The 20,010-nt window shown below is 41.9% G+C and overlaps 1 protein-coding gene across 1 annotated transcript in view; it reads left to right on the top strand.

The window, feature by feature from the left end:
- Positions 1 to 3,155: 3,155 nt before the first annotated feature.
- The window catches only part of cenpu (centromere protein U), a 32,541-nt gene continuing 15,686 nt past the window's right edge, over positions 3,156 to 20,010 (top strand). The window contains exons 1-4 of the mRNA XM_080189738.1: positions 3,156 to 3,252; positions 6,268 to 6,376; positions 7,161 to 7,332; positions 18,936 to 19,089. Coding sequence (XP_080045864.1) covers positions 6,305 to 6,376; positions 7,161 to 7,332; positions 18,936 to 19,089 — 398 coding nt within the window. The 5' untranslated portion in view covers positions 3,156 to 3,252; positions 6,268 to 6,304. The remainder of the gene's footprint in view (positions 3,253 to 6,267; positions 6,377 to 7,160; positions 7,333 to 18,935; positions 19,090 to 20,010) is intronic.

Here is a 20,010-nt window from a genome sequence, read left to right on the forward strand (position 1 = left end):
TTTAGAAAGTAAAATCTATACTCTCTTTTGTTTAATACTCATGGTGGGATAATTTAAAAGATTTACACAAACTGCATTAAATCATTGCTGCTCTTAATATTAATTTGATTTGACTTGATTTATTATTGTCACATGTTTCTTTCATGTTATACAGACAAAGCATACTGTATATAGAGACAGAAATGAGAGAGTGCAGAATGTAGTGTTACAGTCATAGCTAGGGTGTAGAGAAAGATATTAACGGTCCATGCTGCATATATATCACAATATTCGGTACCAACAATGGGCATCATCATTTTAATAACACCTTTTTGTGATTGATGAATTGATAGCTGAGTCTTGAAAGGAGTAAAATTAGAATGCATGATTGAGGGGGAGGGTGAATTGGGGTGATTATGTGTGTGTGGGGGGGGGGCTGGGAGGGTGAGGGGGTAGGTGAGGGGAGGTGGGTGAATAAGGGGCCCAGAAAGAGAAGAAGCATTAGGACCCATGATTTCTTTCTACAGGCACTTTACAGCCTTCTGGGCTGAAGATTGAGTGCAACAGCTTAGGAAGATGAACTCTACTCCACCTCCAATTATTTTATTTCATTTCTTTTTTAACTTATTAATCTATTCTTATCCCTTTATATTCTTAGAAACATAGAAAAACTACAGCACAACACAGGCCCTTTGGCCCATAAAGTTGTGCTGAACATGTCCCTACCTTAGAGATTACAAGGCTAACCTCTAACCCTCTATCTTACTAAGTTCCATGTACTTATCTAAAAGTCTCTTAAAAGACCCTATTGAATCCGCCTCCACCACCGTTGTCGGCTGTCCATTCCACACATCCACCACTCTCTGAGTGAAAAACTTAACCCTGACATCTCCGCTGTACCTACTCCCCAGCACCTTAAACCTGTGTCCTCTTGTGGCAACCATTTCAGCCCTGGGAAAAGGCCTCTGACTATCCACTCAATCAATATCTCTCAACATCTTATACACCTCGATCAGGTCAACCCTTATCCTTCGTCTCGCCAAGTAGAAAAGGCCAAGCTCCCTCAACCTATCCTCATAAGGATGCTCCCCAATCCAGGCAGCATCCTTGTAAATCTCCTCTGCACCCTTTCTATGGCTTCCACATCCTTCCTGTAATGAAGCGACCAGAACTGAGCACAGTACTCCAGGTGGGGTCTGACCAGGGTCCTATATAGCTGCAACATTATCTCTCGACTCCTAAGCTCAATTCCTCAATTGGTGAAGTCCAGTACATCATACACCTTCTTAACCACAGCTTCAACCTGCACAGCTGTTTTGAGCGTCCTATGAACTTGGACCCCAAGATCCTTCTGACCTTCCACACTGCCAAGAGTCCTACCATTAATATTATATTCTGCCATCCTATTTGACCTGCCAAAATGAACCACTTCACACTTATCTGGGTTGAACTCCATCTGTCACTTCTCCGCCCAGTCTTGCATCCTATCAATGTCTTGCTGCAACTTCTGACATCCCTCCACACTATTCACAACACCTCCAACCTTCGTGTCGTCAGCAAACTTACCAACCCATCCCTCCACTCCCTCATCCAGGTCATTTATAAAAATCACAAAGAGTACCAGAACAGATCCCTGGGGCACTCCACTGGTGACCGACCTCCATGCAGAATATGACCCCATCTGTAACCACTCTTTGCCTTCTACGAGCAAGCCAGTTCTGGGTCCACAAAGCAATGTCCCCTTGGATTCCATGCCCCCTCACTTTCTCAATAAGCCTTGCATGGGGCACCTTATCAAATGTCTTGCTGAAGTCCATATATACATCTACTGCTCTTCCTTCATCAATGTGTTCAGTCACATCTTCAAAAAATTCACTCAGGCTTCTAAGGCACGATCTGCCTTTGACAAAGCCATGCTGACTATTCTTAATCATATTATACCTCTCAAAATGTTCATAACTCTTGTCTCTCAGGATCTTCTCCATCATCTTACCAACCACTGAAGTTAGACTTAGTGGTCTATAATTTCCAGGGCTATCTCTACTCCCTTTCTTGAATAAAGGAACAACATTCGCAATCCTCCGGAACCTCACCCGTCTCCATTGATGATGCAAAGATCATCACCAGAGGTTCAGCAATCTCCTCCCTCACTTTTCACAGGAGCCTGGGTACATCCCAATAATTAAAAAAATTTTTTAAATTTTAATTTCTTCCATCAGTTCATTCGTCCACCTCTTAAAAATCTCACTTTCCATTTTGTTTCCCCCACCACATCCTATTTTGTCTTCAACTCAGCTGTTGGGACTGCTTGCAAGAGAAGAGCCATGAAACTTAGACAAAATGAAGTCTGAGGTCCCTCTGGAACCACACTGGTAGGTCCCAACACAAGGGATTGGAAACCAGGGCAGACAGAGCAGCGGAGGGGTATCACGGGAGTAAGGTGAAATACCATTCATATGGACCTGTCATATATAACTGCAACACTACATTCTACACCCTCTCCTTTCCTTCTCCTTATGTACTCCATGAACATTTTGTCTGTATAGCACACAAGAAAAGATACTTTTTGCAGTATACCAATATATTTGACAATAATAAAGCAAATCAATTTTTTTAGATGATGTATTTCTGTGCCTCCTCAGATAGCATGAAACATATTTCACTCTGCATCAAAGGTTGTACAGTAAGAAGTCTCACAACACCAGGTTAGAGTCCAACCAATTTATTTGATAGTAAACTCACAAGCTTTCGGGGTTTGCCCCTTCGTCAAGTGAGACTTCTTACTGTGTTTATCCCAGTCAAACGCAGGCATCTCCACACCATGCATCAAAGGTTTCCAGTGGAGGAAATTGAACCTGTTGTATTGCCTCTCACAGAATTGCCAATCCTGAATTTAGCAACCAGCAGTTTGTGAGTGCCAGGAGCCGGGCTGCAGCCTCTCACACTGAGTCTGAATGGAGGGAGCTGGGCTTTAGCTGAGAGGGAATGGAGGGAGGTGGGCTATAGCTGAGTCTGAATGCAGGGAGCTGGGCTGTAGCCTCTCACACTGACTCTGAATGAAGGGAGCTGGGCTGCAGCTCAGTCTGCAGCCACTGACGCTGAGTCCTCCTAGCCACAGGGGGCGCCACCGACCCAGCACCAGGCAGCTGCGCGTGCGCAGATTCTCCAACCGCTCACAGCCGTAGACGGTTCAAAATGGGGGCGGGAGAGAGGGAGCCTGATTCAGAGCAGCTTCAAATACACAACTGATAGCCTACAAACTGGAAACAACTGGTAAATATACTGCTAGGAAATTAATTCCTCAATAATGCTTCACTGACAGCTACCAACTGTTCCCGAAAGCCCCAATGGATGATTCAGGATCGCGAACACAGTTTGATTGTTTTTTAGCGGCAAAGAGACCGGGAATCCAGTGAGGAGCCAGTGCGGATCAGTGGGACCGAGAGCGGGAATTTGGTGAGAATCCAGTGGTAGTGATGGCGGGAATCCAGCGGGAGCGGGAATCCAGTGGGAATGAGAGCAGGAATCTAGCGAGAATTCAGTGGGAGCGAGAGCGGGAACCCAGTGAGACGGTGGAAATCTAGTGGGGATCCAGTGGGAGTCCAATGACAGCAATAGTGGGAATCTAGTGAGAATCCAGTGGAACAAGAGCAGGGATCTAGTGAAAATCCAGTGGGAGCCAGAGTGGGAATCTAGTGAGAATCCAGTGGGAGCGAGAGCAGTAATCTAGTGAGAATGCAGTGGGAGTAAGAGCGAGAATCTAGTGAGAATCCAGTGGAACGAGAGCAGGAATCTAGCAAGAATCCAATGGGAATTAGAGTGGGAATCTAATAAGAATCCAGTGGGAGCGAGGGCAGGAATCCACTGAGAATGCAGTGAGAGTGAGAGCAGGAATCTAGTGAGAATGCAATTGGAGCGAGAGAGGTAATCTAGTGAGAATGCAGTGGGAGCGAGAGAGGTAATCTAGTGAGAATGCAGTGGGAGCGAGAGTAGGAATCTAGTGAGAATGCAGTGGGAGCGAGAGTAGGAATCTAGTGAGATTGCAGTGGGAGTGAGAGTGGGAATCTAGTGAGAATCCAGAGGGAGTGAGAGCAGGAATCTAGTGAGAATCTCGTGGGAGTGAGAGTGGGAAACTAGTGAGAATCCATGGGAGCGACAGTGAGATTCTAATGGGGGAGATAGAGAGTGGTACTCCAATGTGAGTGAGTGCAGATATATTTCCATAAAGAGCCTGTTCGCTAAAATGAAAGTTCATGGAATTGAAAGCAAGTTATTGGCCTGGTTAAAAAATCAACTAAACAGGTTGAGTAAGGAAGGTTGGACGTATTGGGCTTGTTTCCCCTGGAGTTTAGAAGTGTGAAAAGTGGCTTGACTGAAGTATTCGGCTGGAATTTTGCGGCCATTCAGGCTGGCAGGATGTTTCGAACCTTTGGATGGCACACTCCTGCCATGGGGTTCCTGGCAGCAAGCATTGCATTCAGTGGGAACCGCTGCTGAGACTGATGGGAGCAGAAGATCTGGCCGCATGTCATTGGTGGGCCACCTCCGTGTTGTCTGGAAAATCCTACCTTTTTTTATTCATTGGATGTGTGTCACTGGCTGGCCAGCGTTTATTGCCCATTCCTAATTGCCCTTAAACTGAGTGGCTTGCTAGGCCATTTCAGAGAGCAGTTGAGGGTCAACCACATTGCTGCTGACCTGAAATCACAAGTAAGGACAGCAGATTTCCTGCTGGGCATTTATGCGCTAGATGGGCTTTTACAGCAATGGTTTGATGTCCATCACTAAATTTTTGATTCCAGATTTTTGAGTTCAAATTTCACCATGGTTGGATTTAAATCCAGGCAGATACTAATAGCTTAAATGATTGGGAAGAACTGAGCCAAATGGATTTCAATGTAGGCAAATTTGAGGTTAACCACTTTGGATCTGAAAAGTTTCAAACAGAATGCTTTCTAGAAGATGTCCTTCTAAAGAGATTCGGGAAATCTGTGTTCAAAGGGAATTAAAATGCCATGGACAGAAAAGTATCAAAAGGATAATGGAATGCTGGCTTTTATACCTAGAGGTCTAAAATACAAGAAGGTAGAGGTCATACTTCATCTATACAAAGGGCCTGGTTAGACCACACTTAGGTACTGAGAGCAATCTGGGCATCACACCTAAGGAAGTACACATTAGCTTAAGAGGGAGTGCAGCATATATTTACCAGAATAATTCTAGACTCTTAATGATTAAATTACAAGGAGAGATAGCACAAATTATGGTAGCGTTCATGGCAATTTAAAAGTTTAAGGGGTGATTTTATCAAAGTTTTCAAGATGTTAAGGGGAAATGGCTCAGGTCGGAGAGACAAATTGTTCTACTATAAAGCAAAATATGGCAAATGCTTGAATTATAGAATCCTACAGTGCAGAAGGAGGCCATTTGACCCATTGAGTCTTCACTGACCGCAATCCCACCCAGGCCTTATCCCCATGACCCTATGCGTTTAGTTATCTGTGACACAAAGGGGCACTTTAGCATGGCCAATCACCTAACCTGCGCACCTTTGGAGTGTGGGAGGAAACCGGAGCACCTGAAGGAAACCCACGCAGACACTGGGAGAATGTCTGTGTGGAGTTTGCACAGTGACCCAAGCCTGGGTCCTTGGCGCTGTGAGGCAGCAGTGCTCACCACTGTGCCACCATGCTGCTCCATGGAGATCTGGAATAAAAGCAGAAAAACTCAGCAGGCCTGACAGTGCCTGTGCAGAGAGAAACAGAGCTAACATTTTGAGCCCAATATGACTCTTTGGAATTGTTCCATTAGTTGAGGTCGAAGACTAAGCTGAGAAGTCTTAAAAAAAATTAGCATAAAAAAATAAAGTTAGGAAACATTGCTGCACACAAAAGTTAGTAGAAATTTAAAATGCTCGTCTGTAAATGGCATTCATGCTAAGTCAATTATTAAGTTTAAACTTTGAGATTAATTAACAAATGTTTATCAAACATATTGAGAGATATGAGGCAAAGGCATATAAATGAAGTTAGGTCACAGACCAGCCATGGTGTTATTGACTAGAGTCTAAACAGTCTATTTCTGTACTGTGTCTGACTATTTGTGTAAATGAACATGTGTGTAAGGGAATGTCCTTCTGTTTTTCAGAGTAATTTGTTCTGGGATATTTCAAATATTTCTTATTGGATCTCATGTAACATGCTTTGTTTTGAGAGAAGTTGCATCAAGATTACTTTCGAATAACTTCATTCTGTCTCATCTTTGCTGTTCAACATTTTTTATTCATAGATTTTGACCTGATGCAAAACATCTGAAAAAAGTAATAATGAGAAAAAGCAAAGGTGCTGCCACTTCAAAAGGATCCAATTTGTCAATGCAACAAAGCACAAGAATTGAGGTGCTTCATTCTTCAAGTTGTTTTTTTTGTGTTGTTTTACATTTGAAAAGAATGTAAGAAACAGGAGCAGGAGGAACCAGAGGCTGGTAGATGTATTAAACAACAGGGCTGCTGGTAGTGGTGGCTGGTTGATGCTTGTATGGCACCCATCTGAGCTGGGATAGGGCAGCAGTTTAAAGCAAGGGCACAGAGGTGGCTTTCAGTGGGCTGCTGCTTCCCAATGTTGGATCTTTTGATCAGACACCAAATGCCTTTAAACAAGTCGGCCCACCCAAGCATTCAGATCTTGCTAGCAATCCTGCACAGGTTTGCTTGTTGTGCTCCCTGCATTGTGACCTCTGCATCCACTATGGAGAGAATGCTAGCAGTAGAAGGAATGAGACTCTTCAGTGGACAATAATTGCCTATTAAAGGGCCTCAGTTGGTGATGAGACAGGAAAGTGACAGGGCCCCCCTCTCTGATTAAATGCCTCCCCCAGTCAAACTCGCCACTAGCGGGTATTAAATTCTGCCCATTATCATTACTGGCCCTTTGTTCCTCACCCTCCACCGCACTCCTCCAACCAGCTCCTGTATTTGCCACTATCTTCATACCATAGGATTAACAATTATGAGAATATCACTGCGGATTTATTTGGGGGCAGTATAGTTGGATACCAGAAAAGGTAAAACCAAAATAACTCATGAAGTTTGCTATGTTTGTGGTGATTTAGTTTTGCTATTTTTCTTTCTTACCATATTAACAATGAGAACTCGGAATTTATTTGACTTTTCTTTTATTCAGACTTCGAAAGGTGTGAGGTCTAAAAAAAATAGAGTAAGTCAAACAAATAGAAAAAAGACTCCTGCCCAGAGAAATAGACACAGATCGCCAAGTCAGAAGCATCCAGAGCCTTCACCAAACCTCTCCTGCATTTTTAGAAATCTGGACAGTCATGAAGAAAGTGAAGATTATGGTAAGGAGTTGGTGGCAAGTAGGACATTCTTCAAGCACATACTACACGCAGTGTGCTTACTCTTTGATTCAGTTTCTCATTTGTATGAATGTTTGGTATCCCAGAAATATAATGCTGCAATACAACATGGCAGTAGGAATGACTGTATACAAATTCTAAACCAATTATTGAGTTTTGTCAACTGAAGTGATGACTCTGCAATATAGATTTTAATTTTTTTTGTCAGTCAGCCAATAGAAACAGCAAGAGGTTTGGCCTGTTTTGAAAGCTAGGTCTCATCACTGATGGATTTTAAAAAAATTCATTCGTGGGACATGGGCGTCACCCATCCCACGATGGGCAGGATTGCCCATCCCTAGTTGCCCTTGAGAAGATGTGGTGAGCTGCTTTCTTGAATCGCTGCAATCCATGTTCTGTGGGTTGACCCACAATGCTGCTAGGGAATTCCAGGATTTTGACCCAGCGACTGTGAAGGAACAGCTTTATATTTCCAAGTCAGGATGGTGACTGGTTTGGAGGGGAACTTGTAGGTGGTGGTGTTCCCATTTATTTGTTGCCCTTGTCCTTTAGGTGGAAGTGGTTGTGGATTTGCAAGGTGCTGTCTAAGGACCTTTGATGAATTGCTGCATCTTGTAGATAATACACACTGCTGCCGCTGAGCTTCGATGGTGGAGGGATTGAATGTTTGTAGATGTGGTGCAATCAAATGGGCTGCTTTGTCCTGGATGGTATCAAGCTTCTTGTGTGGTGTTGGAGCTGCAGCCATCTAGACAAGTCGTGAGTATCCCATCACACTCCTGACTTGTCCCTGTAGATGGCGGATAGGCTCTGGGGATTCAGGAAGTGAGTTACTTGCTGCAGTATTCCTAACCTCTGACCTGCTGTAGTAAACACTGTGTTTATGTGGTAAGTCCAGTTGAGTTTCTGGTCAGTGGTAACCCCAAGGATGTTGATAGTGGGGGATTCAGTACGGTCACACCATTGAATGTCAAGTGACGGTGGTTACAGTGTCTCTTATTGGTGATAGTCATTGCCCGACATTTGTGTGGTGCGAGTGTTATTTGCCACTTGTCAGCCCAAACCTGGATATTGTTCAGATCTTGTTGCATTTGAACGTGGACTGCTTCAGTATTTGAGGAGTCGTGAATGGTGCTGAACATTGTACAATCATCGGGCATCTCATCCAGTGCTGGCTTTGCCCAGTTGTTTCCCAAAACAAGTTTCATAATAACTTGCTTAGCATTGTAAAGAGGCCTAATGCCAGCTCTCTTTCAGGCCCCTCTCAGGGTGGGTGTTATTTGAACCTTAAGTTTTTAAATGCGAACACCCCAACCCTGTTTCCACTTAGTGAAATGAAGTAAAAATCTTCCCTGATAGATATGAAATTGAGCAGCAAATGAACTCCTCATATTTGCCTTTGGCAATCTAAAACTTGAGCCCTGCCATCATACACAATGATAATTTTAATGTTCGACTAAGGGATCTTCTAGATCGGTTGAGTTTGCATGAACTATAGTGGTTTCAGATTAATTAGCTTGGTCTACTCACAGTAAAAATGTGGCTGTTCCAAACTCCCTTTAAGTGGAAATTAATTTGCAAATGTTGCAACTCAGACTTGAATGCTATGGTAAAGGGAGCAGTTTATAGTTTTTGCATTCTACAGAACTTTGCAGTTTAGACACCCTTGCCTATTCTGTCAGCCCCTTTGTCTCAAATGTAAGCTTTCTAACACAAAGATAAGATAGTTTGGACCATAGCCTTGTGGTTACCTTCAGTGCTTGTCAATTTGGATAGGTTTAAAAGTTTGTGGAATTTGATTGGGTTATTTTGGTTATCTTTCCCAACTTAGAGATAAAGTTGATCGTTTCTTGGTTCAATCAAGAATTGTGAAAATCTACCCATGGAAGGAAGGCTAATTACCACAATATTAGGCGGGAACTGAAGAATGTAGATTGAGGGCAGATGTTTGAGGGCAAATCCACATATGGCATGTGGGAGTGCAAATTGATAGGGATTCAGGACCGCCATGTCCCTGTAAGGGTGAAAGGTAAGTATGGCAAGTTTTGGGAACCTTGGATAGTGAAAGATATTGTGAACCTAGTCAGAGAGAAAAGGAGAGCATTTGTCAAAGCCAGGAGGCTGGGAACACACGAAGCAAATGTGGAATACAAGGAAAGTAGAAAGAAACTTGAGTAAGGAGGGCTAAAAGGAGTCATAAAAAACCATTAGCCAGCAGGATTAAGGAAAATCCCAAGGCTTTTTATACATGTATAAAGAGCAGGAGGTTAGCCAGGGAGAGGGTTGGACCACGCAAGGACATGAATTAAATGAGTGCTTTGCATCAATATTCACCAAATAGAAGGATTTGGTGGATGATGAGTCTGGGAAAGGGTGTGTAGCTAGTTTGAGTCATGTTGAGATCAAAAAGGAGGAGGTATTGGGGTTCCTGAGAAATATTAAGATAGACAAGTCCCCAGGGCCTGATAGGATATACCCCAGAATACTGATAGAGGCTAGGGAGGAAATTGCTGGGCCTTGAGAGAAATCTTTGTATCCTTTCTGGGTACCGGGGAGGATCCAGAAGATTGGAGAATAGCCGATGTTGTTCTTTTGTTTACGAAGGGTAGCAAGAATAATCCAGGTAATTGCAAGCTGGTGAGCCTTACATCAGTGGTAGGGAAATTATTGAAGAGGATTCTTTGAGATAGGATTTATTCCCACTTGGAAATAATTGGACGTATTAGTGAGAGGCAACATGGTTTTGTGAAGGGGAGGTCATGTCTCACTAACTTGATTGAGTTTTTTGAGGAAGTGATGAAGATGATTGATGGGGGTAGGGCAGTGGATGTTCATGGACTTCAGTAAGGCCTTTGACAAAGTCCCTAATGGCAGACTGGTGCAGAAGATGACGTCACATAGGATCAGAGGTGAGCTGGTAAGATGGATACAAAGCTGGCTCGGTCAAAGAAGACAGAGGGTAGCAGTGGAAGTGTGTGTTTCTGAAGGGAGGGCTGTGACAAGTGGCATTCCTCAGGGATCAGTGCTAGGATCTTTGCTGTTTGTAATATATATAAATGATTTGGAGGAAAATGTACCTGACTTGATTAGTAAGATTGCAGATGACACAAAGGTTGGTGGATTTGCAGATAGCAATGAAGACCATCAGAGGATACAGCAGGATGTAGATCGGTTGGATACTTGGGCAAAGAGATGGCAGATGGAGTTTAATCTGGACAAATGTGAGGTAATGCATTTTGGAAGGTCTAATACAGATAGGAAATATACAGTAAACGGCAGAACCCTTAAGAGTATTGATAGGCAAAGGGATCTGGGTGTACAGGTGCACAGGTCACTGAAAGTGGCAGTGCAAATGGAGAAGGTCGTCAAGAAGGCATACGGCTTGCCTTCAATGGCTGGAGCATTGAGTTTAAAAATTGGCAAGTCATGTTACAGCTTTATAAAACTTTGGTTAGGCCACACTTGGAATATAGCTTCAATTCTGGTCGCCACACTACCAGAATGTGGAGGCTTTGGAGAGGCTGCAGAAAAGATTTACCAGGATGATGCCTGGTGTGGAGGGCATTAGCTTTGAGAAGAGGTTGGAGAAACATAGTTAGTTCTTACTGGAACGACGGAGGTTGAGGGGCAGCCTGATAGAAGTCAACAAGATTATGAGAGGCATGGACTGAGTGGATAGTCAAAAGCTTTTTCCCAGGGCGGAAGAGTTAATTACTAGGGGGCACAGCTTTAAGGATGCGAGGGGCAAGATTTAAAGGAGATGTATGAGGCAGATTTTTTTTACACAGAGAGCGGTGGGTGCCTGGAGCTCATTGCTGGGGGAGGTAGTGGAAGCAGATAGGATAGTGACTTTTAAGGGGCATCTTGACAATTACGTAAATAGGTTGGGAATAGAGGGATATTGTCCCCGGAAGGGTAGAAGGTTTTAATTAAGTTGGGCAGCATGGTTGGTGCAGGCTTGCAGGGCTGAAGGGCCTGTTCCTGTGCTGTAATTTTCTTTATTCTTTGTTCTTTGAGGGTTGTGTAGTCACTGCTGGGATTTGAATTCTGAATGGAAATCTAGAACTGTACAGGCAGTTAATTGATTTATTTTGAGCAACTAGAACGCGATATTAGACATCTTTAAATCATGCCCAGTGAGAACATTAAAAAACAGTGGGATTAGGAGTGTTTGGTTACTCCAGAATTGAATCCAAAACAAATCTCCTTTAGCCTAATGAAAATCACTTGCTGATGTAGACTTGCCACAAGATGTCATCAGAGAGGTTTTTTTCTCTAGTTAGCCAATAACATTCCTACTACAGTGCATTGGCTTTTAATTTTAACAACCTCTTAATATAACTGTGGAAGCATTTATTGGGCTTTTTAGACCTTTATCCCAGGAGAGCTTCCCTTAATTGATAGCATTAAAATCACGAGTGCTTGAAATTCTGTTCAGTTATATGTTTTCATGCCTCTTAATGTTTCTGTTTTAGGTTGAAGTTTCTCAGTTGTACAAACTGAAATGTAGAGGATTAATTTTGCACCTCATTAAAGGGGGCATTGTAAGCACTGAGGTATATAGTGCACCTTAAATATTTTTGTTTTCTTGAATAAGTAGAGGCGATGGCCTAATGGTATTATCGCTGGACTATTAATTCAGAAACTCAGCTAATGTTCTGGGGACCCGAGTTTAAATCTTGCCATAGTAGATGGTGGTATTATAATTTTTTAAAAAATCTGGAATTAAGAATCTACTGATGACCATGAAACCATTATTGATTATCAGGAAAAACAGCTGGTTCACTAATGTCCTTTAGGGAAATAAATCTGCCATTCTTACCTGGCCTACATGTGACTCCAGAGCCACAACAATGTGGTTGACTTTCAGCTTCCCTCTGAACAAGGGCAGCTGGGGATGGGCAATAAATGTTGGCCGGCCAGCGACACCCATGTCCCACAAATGAATAAAAGAAAATGCAAGTGACTGTTATTGGCAATATTCAATATTTGCCCAAACCCTTAAAGTGCAGACTGGGTGGAAATCAGCTAGTGATACACTTTTAGAGAGTTTTTATTGGCAGAAAACTATTTAATGTTCATGAAATGTGCACAGTGTCTCTGAAATAATTACGTGAGCTCTGTAAAAAGATGTAGAAGATTAACCTGCAGAATATTTATAGATTTCCCGAGTGGAAGTTCGAAATCCTGTATGTTTTCAAAATGTGAAAAATTGAATCCAATTCTGAAATGCTGTACAAACCTTTAGCAATAGAATAAAGTTTATTTTTCAAAATTAAAAGAAAAGACACATTCAATACTTTCACTAAACATGAATGTTCAGTTTTCCAAAACAATCTGTATTTAAGTGGTTACCAGCTATCTTTCAGCCAGGTGCACGAGTGCGTTAGCAAAATATTACCAAAGTGTATATGGGCAGTATTATGGGACATCCAACTGCTGGCTGGATAAACATCATTTTTGGGAACAAGGTACAAAACCAGCTGGGATACCAATTTTTTAGAGTTGTCTGTAAACAGTTAAAGGCAATTCTAAAGCAGCTACGGACAAGCAGAAAAGAGTCCAGGTCTCTTCCAAACTCAAACTAAAGGCAGTGATACCAATGACACACTGCAAAAAAAAAGTCTTCATTCATGACCACAGGCTAGAATTGTAGTAGTAGGATCTTGTTCATTAAGGATTAAACTGGGATTGAGTACGGTACTGTCTGCCAGTGATGTATGAAGGCTAGAGGTCAGAGCAGTCTAGAGCTAGGCAGCAACATGTAATGACATGCCAGGGAGTGTTCTCCAGACCTATGTATTCGACTATTAATATGTAGATAGTTCAGCAATGTTAATAAAGAATTCTTGACAACTTCTGCAGGACCACCTAGTGGTGTCTAAGCTGTACACATCACAGGAGGCAACAACCCAGTGCACCAAGAATCAGCTCTGCAATTAAGGTTGCAGACCATGGTTAATTAAATTAAAGCCATTCACTAAGGCACAGCGTTGTCCACAGCTGTTGGTGCAACATGAATTGAGTCTTTGTGACATGTCTCATTAATTTTCTGTCTTGTTGGTAATGACAGTAGAATAACTATTGCACATTTGAAAAATAATCCTATAGTCTTCAGTTGATAATCAGAAAATTTCCCTCTATTGCATACAGTATATTGAATTGACAAGGTGTGGCTTGTGAGATGGTGATCTGAGTAGGTCATTTAATGAGTAGTTGAGACTGGAGCAGTTCATAACCCATTGTTTGAGCTTTGATAAGATTTTATTGTTGAAATCATTATTTATTTATCACTGATGTACATTGTGGAGTTGATGGAAGTAGCTCTTTCTAGTTGCAGGCACTCTGTGCACCGAGAGATTTTAGTTTTGAGGAATTTTAAACTGACACAATCGTTATAAAATTTTCCAAATGATAATTAACCCCATTCTGGTTAAATACAGCTAATTTATATTCAATGAGTAAGAAATCTCACAACACCAGGTTAAAGTCCAACAGGTTTATTTGGTAGCAAAAGCCAGTAGCTTTCGAAATGCTGCTCCTTTGTCAGGTAAGTGGAAATTCTGTTCACAAACAGGGCATGTAAAGACACAATTATATTCAATGAGCCATATGCTTATTGATATTTAACTAAAATCCCTTCATTTTGATACCTTCATGAAGGCTACTTTAGTTTAAGTCATGATGTGGAGATGCTGGCGTTGGACTAGGGTACACACAGTAAGAAGTCTCACAACACCAGGTTAAAGTCCAACAGGTTTATTTGGTACCATAAGCCACTAGCTTTCGGAGCGTTGCCCCTTCATCAGGTAATTGCAAGTTCCGTTCACAAACAGGGCATTTAAAGACACAAACTCAATTTACAAAATAGTGATTGGAATGCAAGGCTTTACAGGTAATCAAGTCTTAAAGGTACCGACAGTGTGGGTGGAGAGAGCGTTAAGCACAGGTTAAAGAGATGTATATTGTACCCAGGACAGTGAGTGAGATTTTGCAAGCCCAGGCAAGTTGTAGGGGTTACAGATAGTGTGATATGAACCCAAGACCCCAGTTGAGGCCATCGTCATGTGTGCGGGCCTTATTTTGTAAATTGAGTTTGTGTCTTTATATGCTCTGTTTGTGAACAGAACTCCCACTTACCTGATGAAAGGGCAGCGCTCTGAAAGCTAGTGGCTTGTGCTACCAAATAGACTTGTTGGACTTTAACCTGGAGTTGTGAGACTTCTTTCTTAGTTTAAGTCACCAGTGAAATGTTAAAAGCAAATTACTGTGGATGCTGGAATCTGAAATCAAAAGAGAAAATGCTGGAAAATCTCAGCAAGTCTTGCAGCAGCTGTAAGGAGAGAAAAGAGCTGACGTTTCGAGTCCGATAATCACTTTGACTCGAAACGTCATTTGGACTCAACGTCAGTTCTTTTCTCCTTACAGATGCTGTGAGACCAGTGAAATGTTGTTTGACTATGATCATGGAATGTTATTACTCATTCTCCACGGTTCTTGATACCACTGACCGATGCATTCTTCTTAGCCATCTCTCCTCTGACCCATCTCCGGAGAATTGCCACTCTAGCTTGCTTTCAATCCTATTGTCCTGTTGAAGTCAGTGCATCTTCAGCATTAATTTCGCCTTTCTTATTTGGCTCCTGGCAACAAAAAAACTGTCCTTTTGATCCAGTTCTGTTCTCCCTTGATCAGTTGCTCAAACTGAATCAGACAGGAGGACAAAGTGAAGGAGGGATAATATTTCATGGTCGCTCTCCTTACCAGTCTAGATTAAGAAGGAAATAATAGCTCTTGTATACATACACGATGAGTCTTTCTGAACCCATTTCTAGTGCAGTTACATATTTTTGAGACACCCTGTATGACCTCCTGTGTTATATCATTCTATGATATTATGAAAATGGGACACCATTTTGACAGTGTGAACTATGCTTAGTACATTTTAAGACATAGCAGAACATTTGTACTTTTTTAATATTGGTTGACGAGATGTAGCTGCCACTGGCTGGGTCAGCATTTATTGCTCATCCCTAACTGCCCTCTGTTTCAGAGGGCATTTGAGAAACAATATGTTGTTGTGGATCTGGAGCTACATGAAAGCTAGACCAAGTAAGGACAGCAGAATTAGTTCCCGGAAGGATATTAGTGAACCAGATAGATTTTTACAACGATCGACAATCGTTTCATGGTCATCATAGACTTTTAATTCCAGATTTTTTTAAATATTAAATTTAAATTTCGCCATCTGTCTTGGTGAAATTTGAACCTGGGTCCCCACATCTTGCCCTGATTCTCTAGATTACTAGTCCAGTGACAATACTAAGACACCACCACTCCCCCATTATCTGGACATAAATGACATGACTACCATTAACCATAGAACTATAGAATATCTAGAGTGCAGAAAGAGCAAAAGAACAAGAGGGTATACTTATCAATAATACACCACAGTTTTCACAACTTCAAATGGATGGCCAGTCCAGAATGAGCGGAAAATCACCTCAGTCCTTCGGACAGAAATGGCAGTATTCGGGGTTCATGCCAGCAGGAACTCTGACAATGTCCCTGTACCTGCTACTGTTCTTGCTCTGATAGGATATCTGCCTCTGTCCTGGAGAATACATAATATAACCAATTTTCCTTCCTTTGGTGAACACAAACAAGATGGCTCCCTAAACCATTTTGCTGTTAAAAGCTAACTAATCAATAATGTTGCAAGGATTATTTTAATTGGATTTGTTCATCTAAACACATGGCCGTAAACATTAAATACTGGATTATTTTGAGAGGTATTTGTTATCTTAATATTTCACAAGTGCCTTATTCATTAAATCTACTATTATACTTAGTCAAGAACAGTTTGTTTCAATAGGGGCTTTGGCAGAAAAATGCAGTTGCTTACCACAGGTGCTGTCATGGCATGTGGATAGGAGTTCTGGTAGAAAAACAGAAATAAGGATAATCTGATTTTCATTTATCATCTGATTAATTGCTTATTTTTCAATTATGGAATAATTGAGGTATTACTTCAAATAATCTATTTCTGCTTGGTTGCTACTTTACAATAGTGTTTAGTGTACTAAAATTGTGCGTAGATGTCCACATCCTGTGAATAAAAAAAACTTCCACTCCCCGTCCCTGCCCGCAATGCCATTAAGACTACAACTTTACTCTTTTCTTTAACCAGTTTCATATCTGCTGTATTTTATCCAGGATTCATGAAGTTTTTCATCCAACTACAAATCCATTTATCAAACTTGTTGAGCAGAACCACTCCCTTGTAAATTCTTTCTAAGTTATCACTATACAAGTAAACCCACAAATGAGGAAGCGATAGAGGGGACAGACAAAATTGTATCTCCTGGTGGAGAATTCTAGAACCCAGGATATAGATTCAAGATAAATGGCAGAAGGTGTAGAGTGACCTGAGGAAGAACTTTTTAATGCAGAGGATAGTGGGTGCCTGGAATTTGCTGCCTGAGGTGGTGGTGGAGGCAGAGACCCTAAACTGCTTTAAAAATTAGCTGGATCTGCACCGTTATTTATTAAATGTTGTAAGCTATAGGGTTATGGGCTGGAATTGGAAAGGGCACCTGTGTGTCCTTGGGCTGGCATAGACAAAATGGGCCAAATGGCTTCCTTCTGTGCTATAACTTTTCTATGGTTCCAAGTTGCATTACAACATGGGTTCCATTGTTTGCCTATCGTAGTCTCCAATTGGCTTAAACCAGATGGAAACCAGGGAAAAATGTTTGAATTGACCATAAAAGCATTTCCCTCAATGTCAACAAAACGAAAGAGATAGTTATCGATTTCAAGAAGCAATAAAGGAGAACATGCCCCTGTCGGCATCAGTGGGGATGAAGTAGAAATGGTCGCAAGCTTCAGGTTTTTAGATGTCCAAGTCACCAACAACCTGTCCTGGTCCCTGCATGCGCTATAGATAAGAAAGCCTGCCAATGCCTCTACTTTCTCAGGAGACTACAGAAATTTGGCATGTCTACTACAGTCCTCACCAACTTCTACAGATGCATCATAGAAAGCATTCTTTGTGGTTGTATCGCTGCTTGGTATGGCTCCTGCCCTGTCCAAGACCACAAGAAACTACAAAGGATCGTGAATGAAGCCGAGTCCTTTACTTAGACCAGCCTCCCATCCATTGACACTGTCTACGCTTTCTGCTGCTTCAGAAAGACAGCCAGCAAAATCAAGGACGCCACGCAGCCCGAATATTCTCTCTCCCACTTTTTTCCACCAGGAAAATGATACATAAGTCTGAGCTCACATACTAACTGACTTGAGAAGAGATTCGTCCCTGCTGCCATCAGACCTTTGAATGGACCTACCTTGCATTAAGTTGATTGTTCTCTACACCGTAGCTATGACTGTTACATGATATTCTCCACTCTGTCCTTTCCTTCGCAATGTACAGTATGCTTTTTCTGTATAGCGCACAAGAAACAATACTTTTCATTGTATACTAATACATGTGGCAATAAATCAAATCAAACACTCAACCTTGGAGCACCTGGATAACAAAGATACCTATTATCAGACTCTTACTTATTGACATCAGCTCAGCAATCAACATCATTATCCCTACAACACTCATCTCTAAACTCTGGTTTAGGGCTCCGCTCCTCCCTCTGCAACTGGATTCTAGATTTCCTAACCCACAGACCACAATCAGTAAGTAAAGGTAAGGACATCTCCTCCACATTTATCCTCAACACCGGTGCCCCGCAAAGCTGTGTTCTCAGCTCCTTACTATACTCGTTATACATTTATGACTGTGGCCAAATTCTTTTACAGATGCACCATAAAAAGCATTCTTTCCGAACGCATCACAGCTTGGTATGGCTCCTGCTCTGACAAAAACCACAAGAAACTACAAAGGGATGTGAACATAGCCCAGTCCACCATGCTATGACTATAACACTATATTCTGCATCCTCTCCTTCTCCCCTATGTACTCTGTGAGTGGTATGTTTTGTATAGCAAGAAACAATACTTCTTTCTCACTGTGTACCAATAAGTCAAATCAAAATATAGGCATTAAATTTAGACTCATTGAGTCTGAACAGACTCTGCAAAAGACCATCTTACCCACTCCCACCTTATCCCCGTAATCCCACACATTTACCTCACTAATCTCCCTCATCTACACATCTTGGAACACTAAGGGGCAATTTAGCATGGCCAAACCACCTAAACTGAACATGTATTGGACAATGGGAGCAGCCGGATGAAACCCAAATAGACATGGGTAGAACATGCAAACTGCACACAGGCAGTCATCCAAGGCTGGAATCAACAGCAGTTACGCCACTGTTCCGCCCATTCTGTTCAACGATTGTTCCTTGCTAAAACTTGACAGATTTCCCTTCCTGATCTTCAGCCCCGAAGCATACTGCAGTAATAATAAAGTGCATTCTTATAGCACTGTATTTTTTTCATGAACCACCTTTTTTTTATTGAATTGCCCTGCTACACATTCAGTTTGTGATCCTTGAAAGCTATTTAATTATAGTGCCACAAAACATTCCTAACCTTTCTCCTGTGCTTGAATGTTTTTCATGCAGGTAATCCATTGCACAGCACGGCAGTGTTTGATGGTGAATCGGAGCTAAATGATGAAGGAAATGGTAAAGCAGAAAGTCCTGTACAGAGTAATAATCAAAGGAAGCCAACTGTACGGCCTGTGCCTCTGATTGAAAATGTTCGGAGTGAAAAATGGTAAGAAAGCTGGCTAAACATTTTTATTTATTGCTACAGAATTTGCTTCAAAGTGTAATTTTGATTGTGTGAGGAATCAATTAGCTAAACTGCCTTCTTAGGTAAAAAGTTCAAAACTTATAAGTAGAAAGCATTCCTTGACAAATGATTTAGTTGCTTACTTAGCTTCCCTATCAGGAATTCTTTAGCTCAGGCCTAATTTGGGACTCAGACAAGCCAAGGGGAAAAATCAACCTCTGCTCCTGCTCCTGTGTGTCATTCAGACACTTTCGCTGAAAGTTTTGTTTGCATGGATGGGGTTGGCAAATCTCCAGGATTGACCTGGAATCTCCAGGAATTGAAGATCAATCTCTAGAGTGCTGCAGTGAAGAGAAATCATTGAACGTAAGAGAAAATGATGCTCCTGTCATTTTCTTTGAACAGATATAAAAATTATAGAAAATGGGACAATACAGGCTCTTTGGCTGACAATCACGCATTATCCTGTTGCGTAATGAGTCTAATGTGTTGGCTGACTGATGGCACAAGCACAGGGTGATGTGATGGAATCTCCAGGAAACACTTGATCACAGTTGGCAACCCTACACATTGAATGGGGCACAATTAGCACAGCTAGAATGCTCCACAATCTTAAAAATCTGCCACTACTTACTGTCAGATGTACACTAGAAGAATGGCACCTTATTATTAGGCTTCAATAGCAACAGCTGTATTTATATAATCCTCACTGTCGTCAGATTGCGTAGGGAGGATTTTGGCCTCCAGGCCTAATGAGGGAGGGTATGCACGAAGGTGGACAGGTGCCAAATCCTGAATCACTGGCCAGGTTTGCTGGAATTGTCTTGCCATCCCCCCCAACTCCCCACCCTGTGCTTTTTCTCAGAGGTGGAATAGTGGATAGCAGGACAGGGTGTTAAAGGT

Source organism: Carcharhinus amblyrhynchos, chromosome 5 (genome assembly GCF_965287045.1).
Source record: "Carcharhinus amblyrhynchos chromosome 5, sCarAmb.v2.hapA, whole genome shotgun sequence".
NCBI lineage: Eukaryota > Metazoa > Chordata > Chondrichthyes > Carcharhiniformes > Carcharhinidae > Carcharhinus > Carcharhinus amblyrhynchos.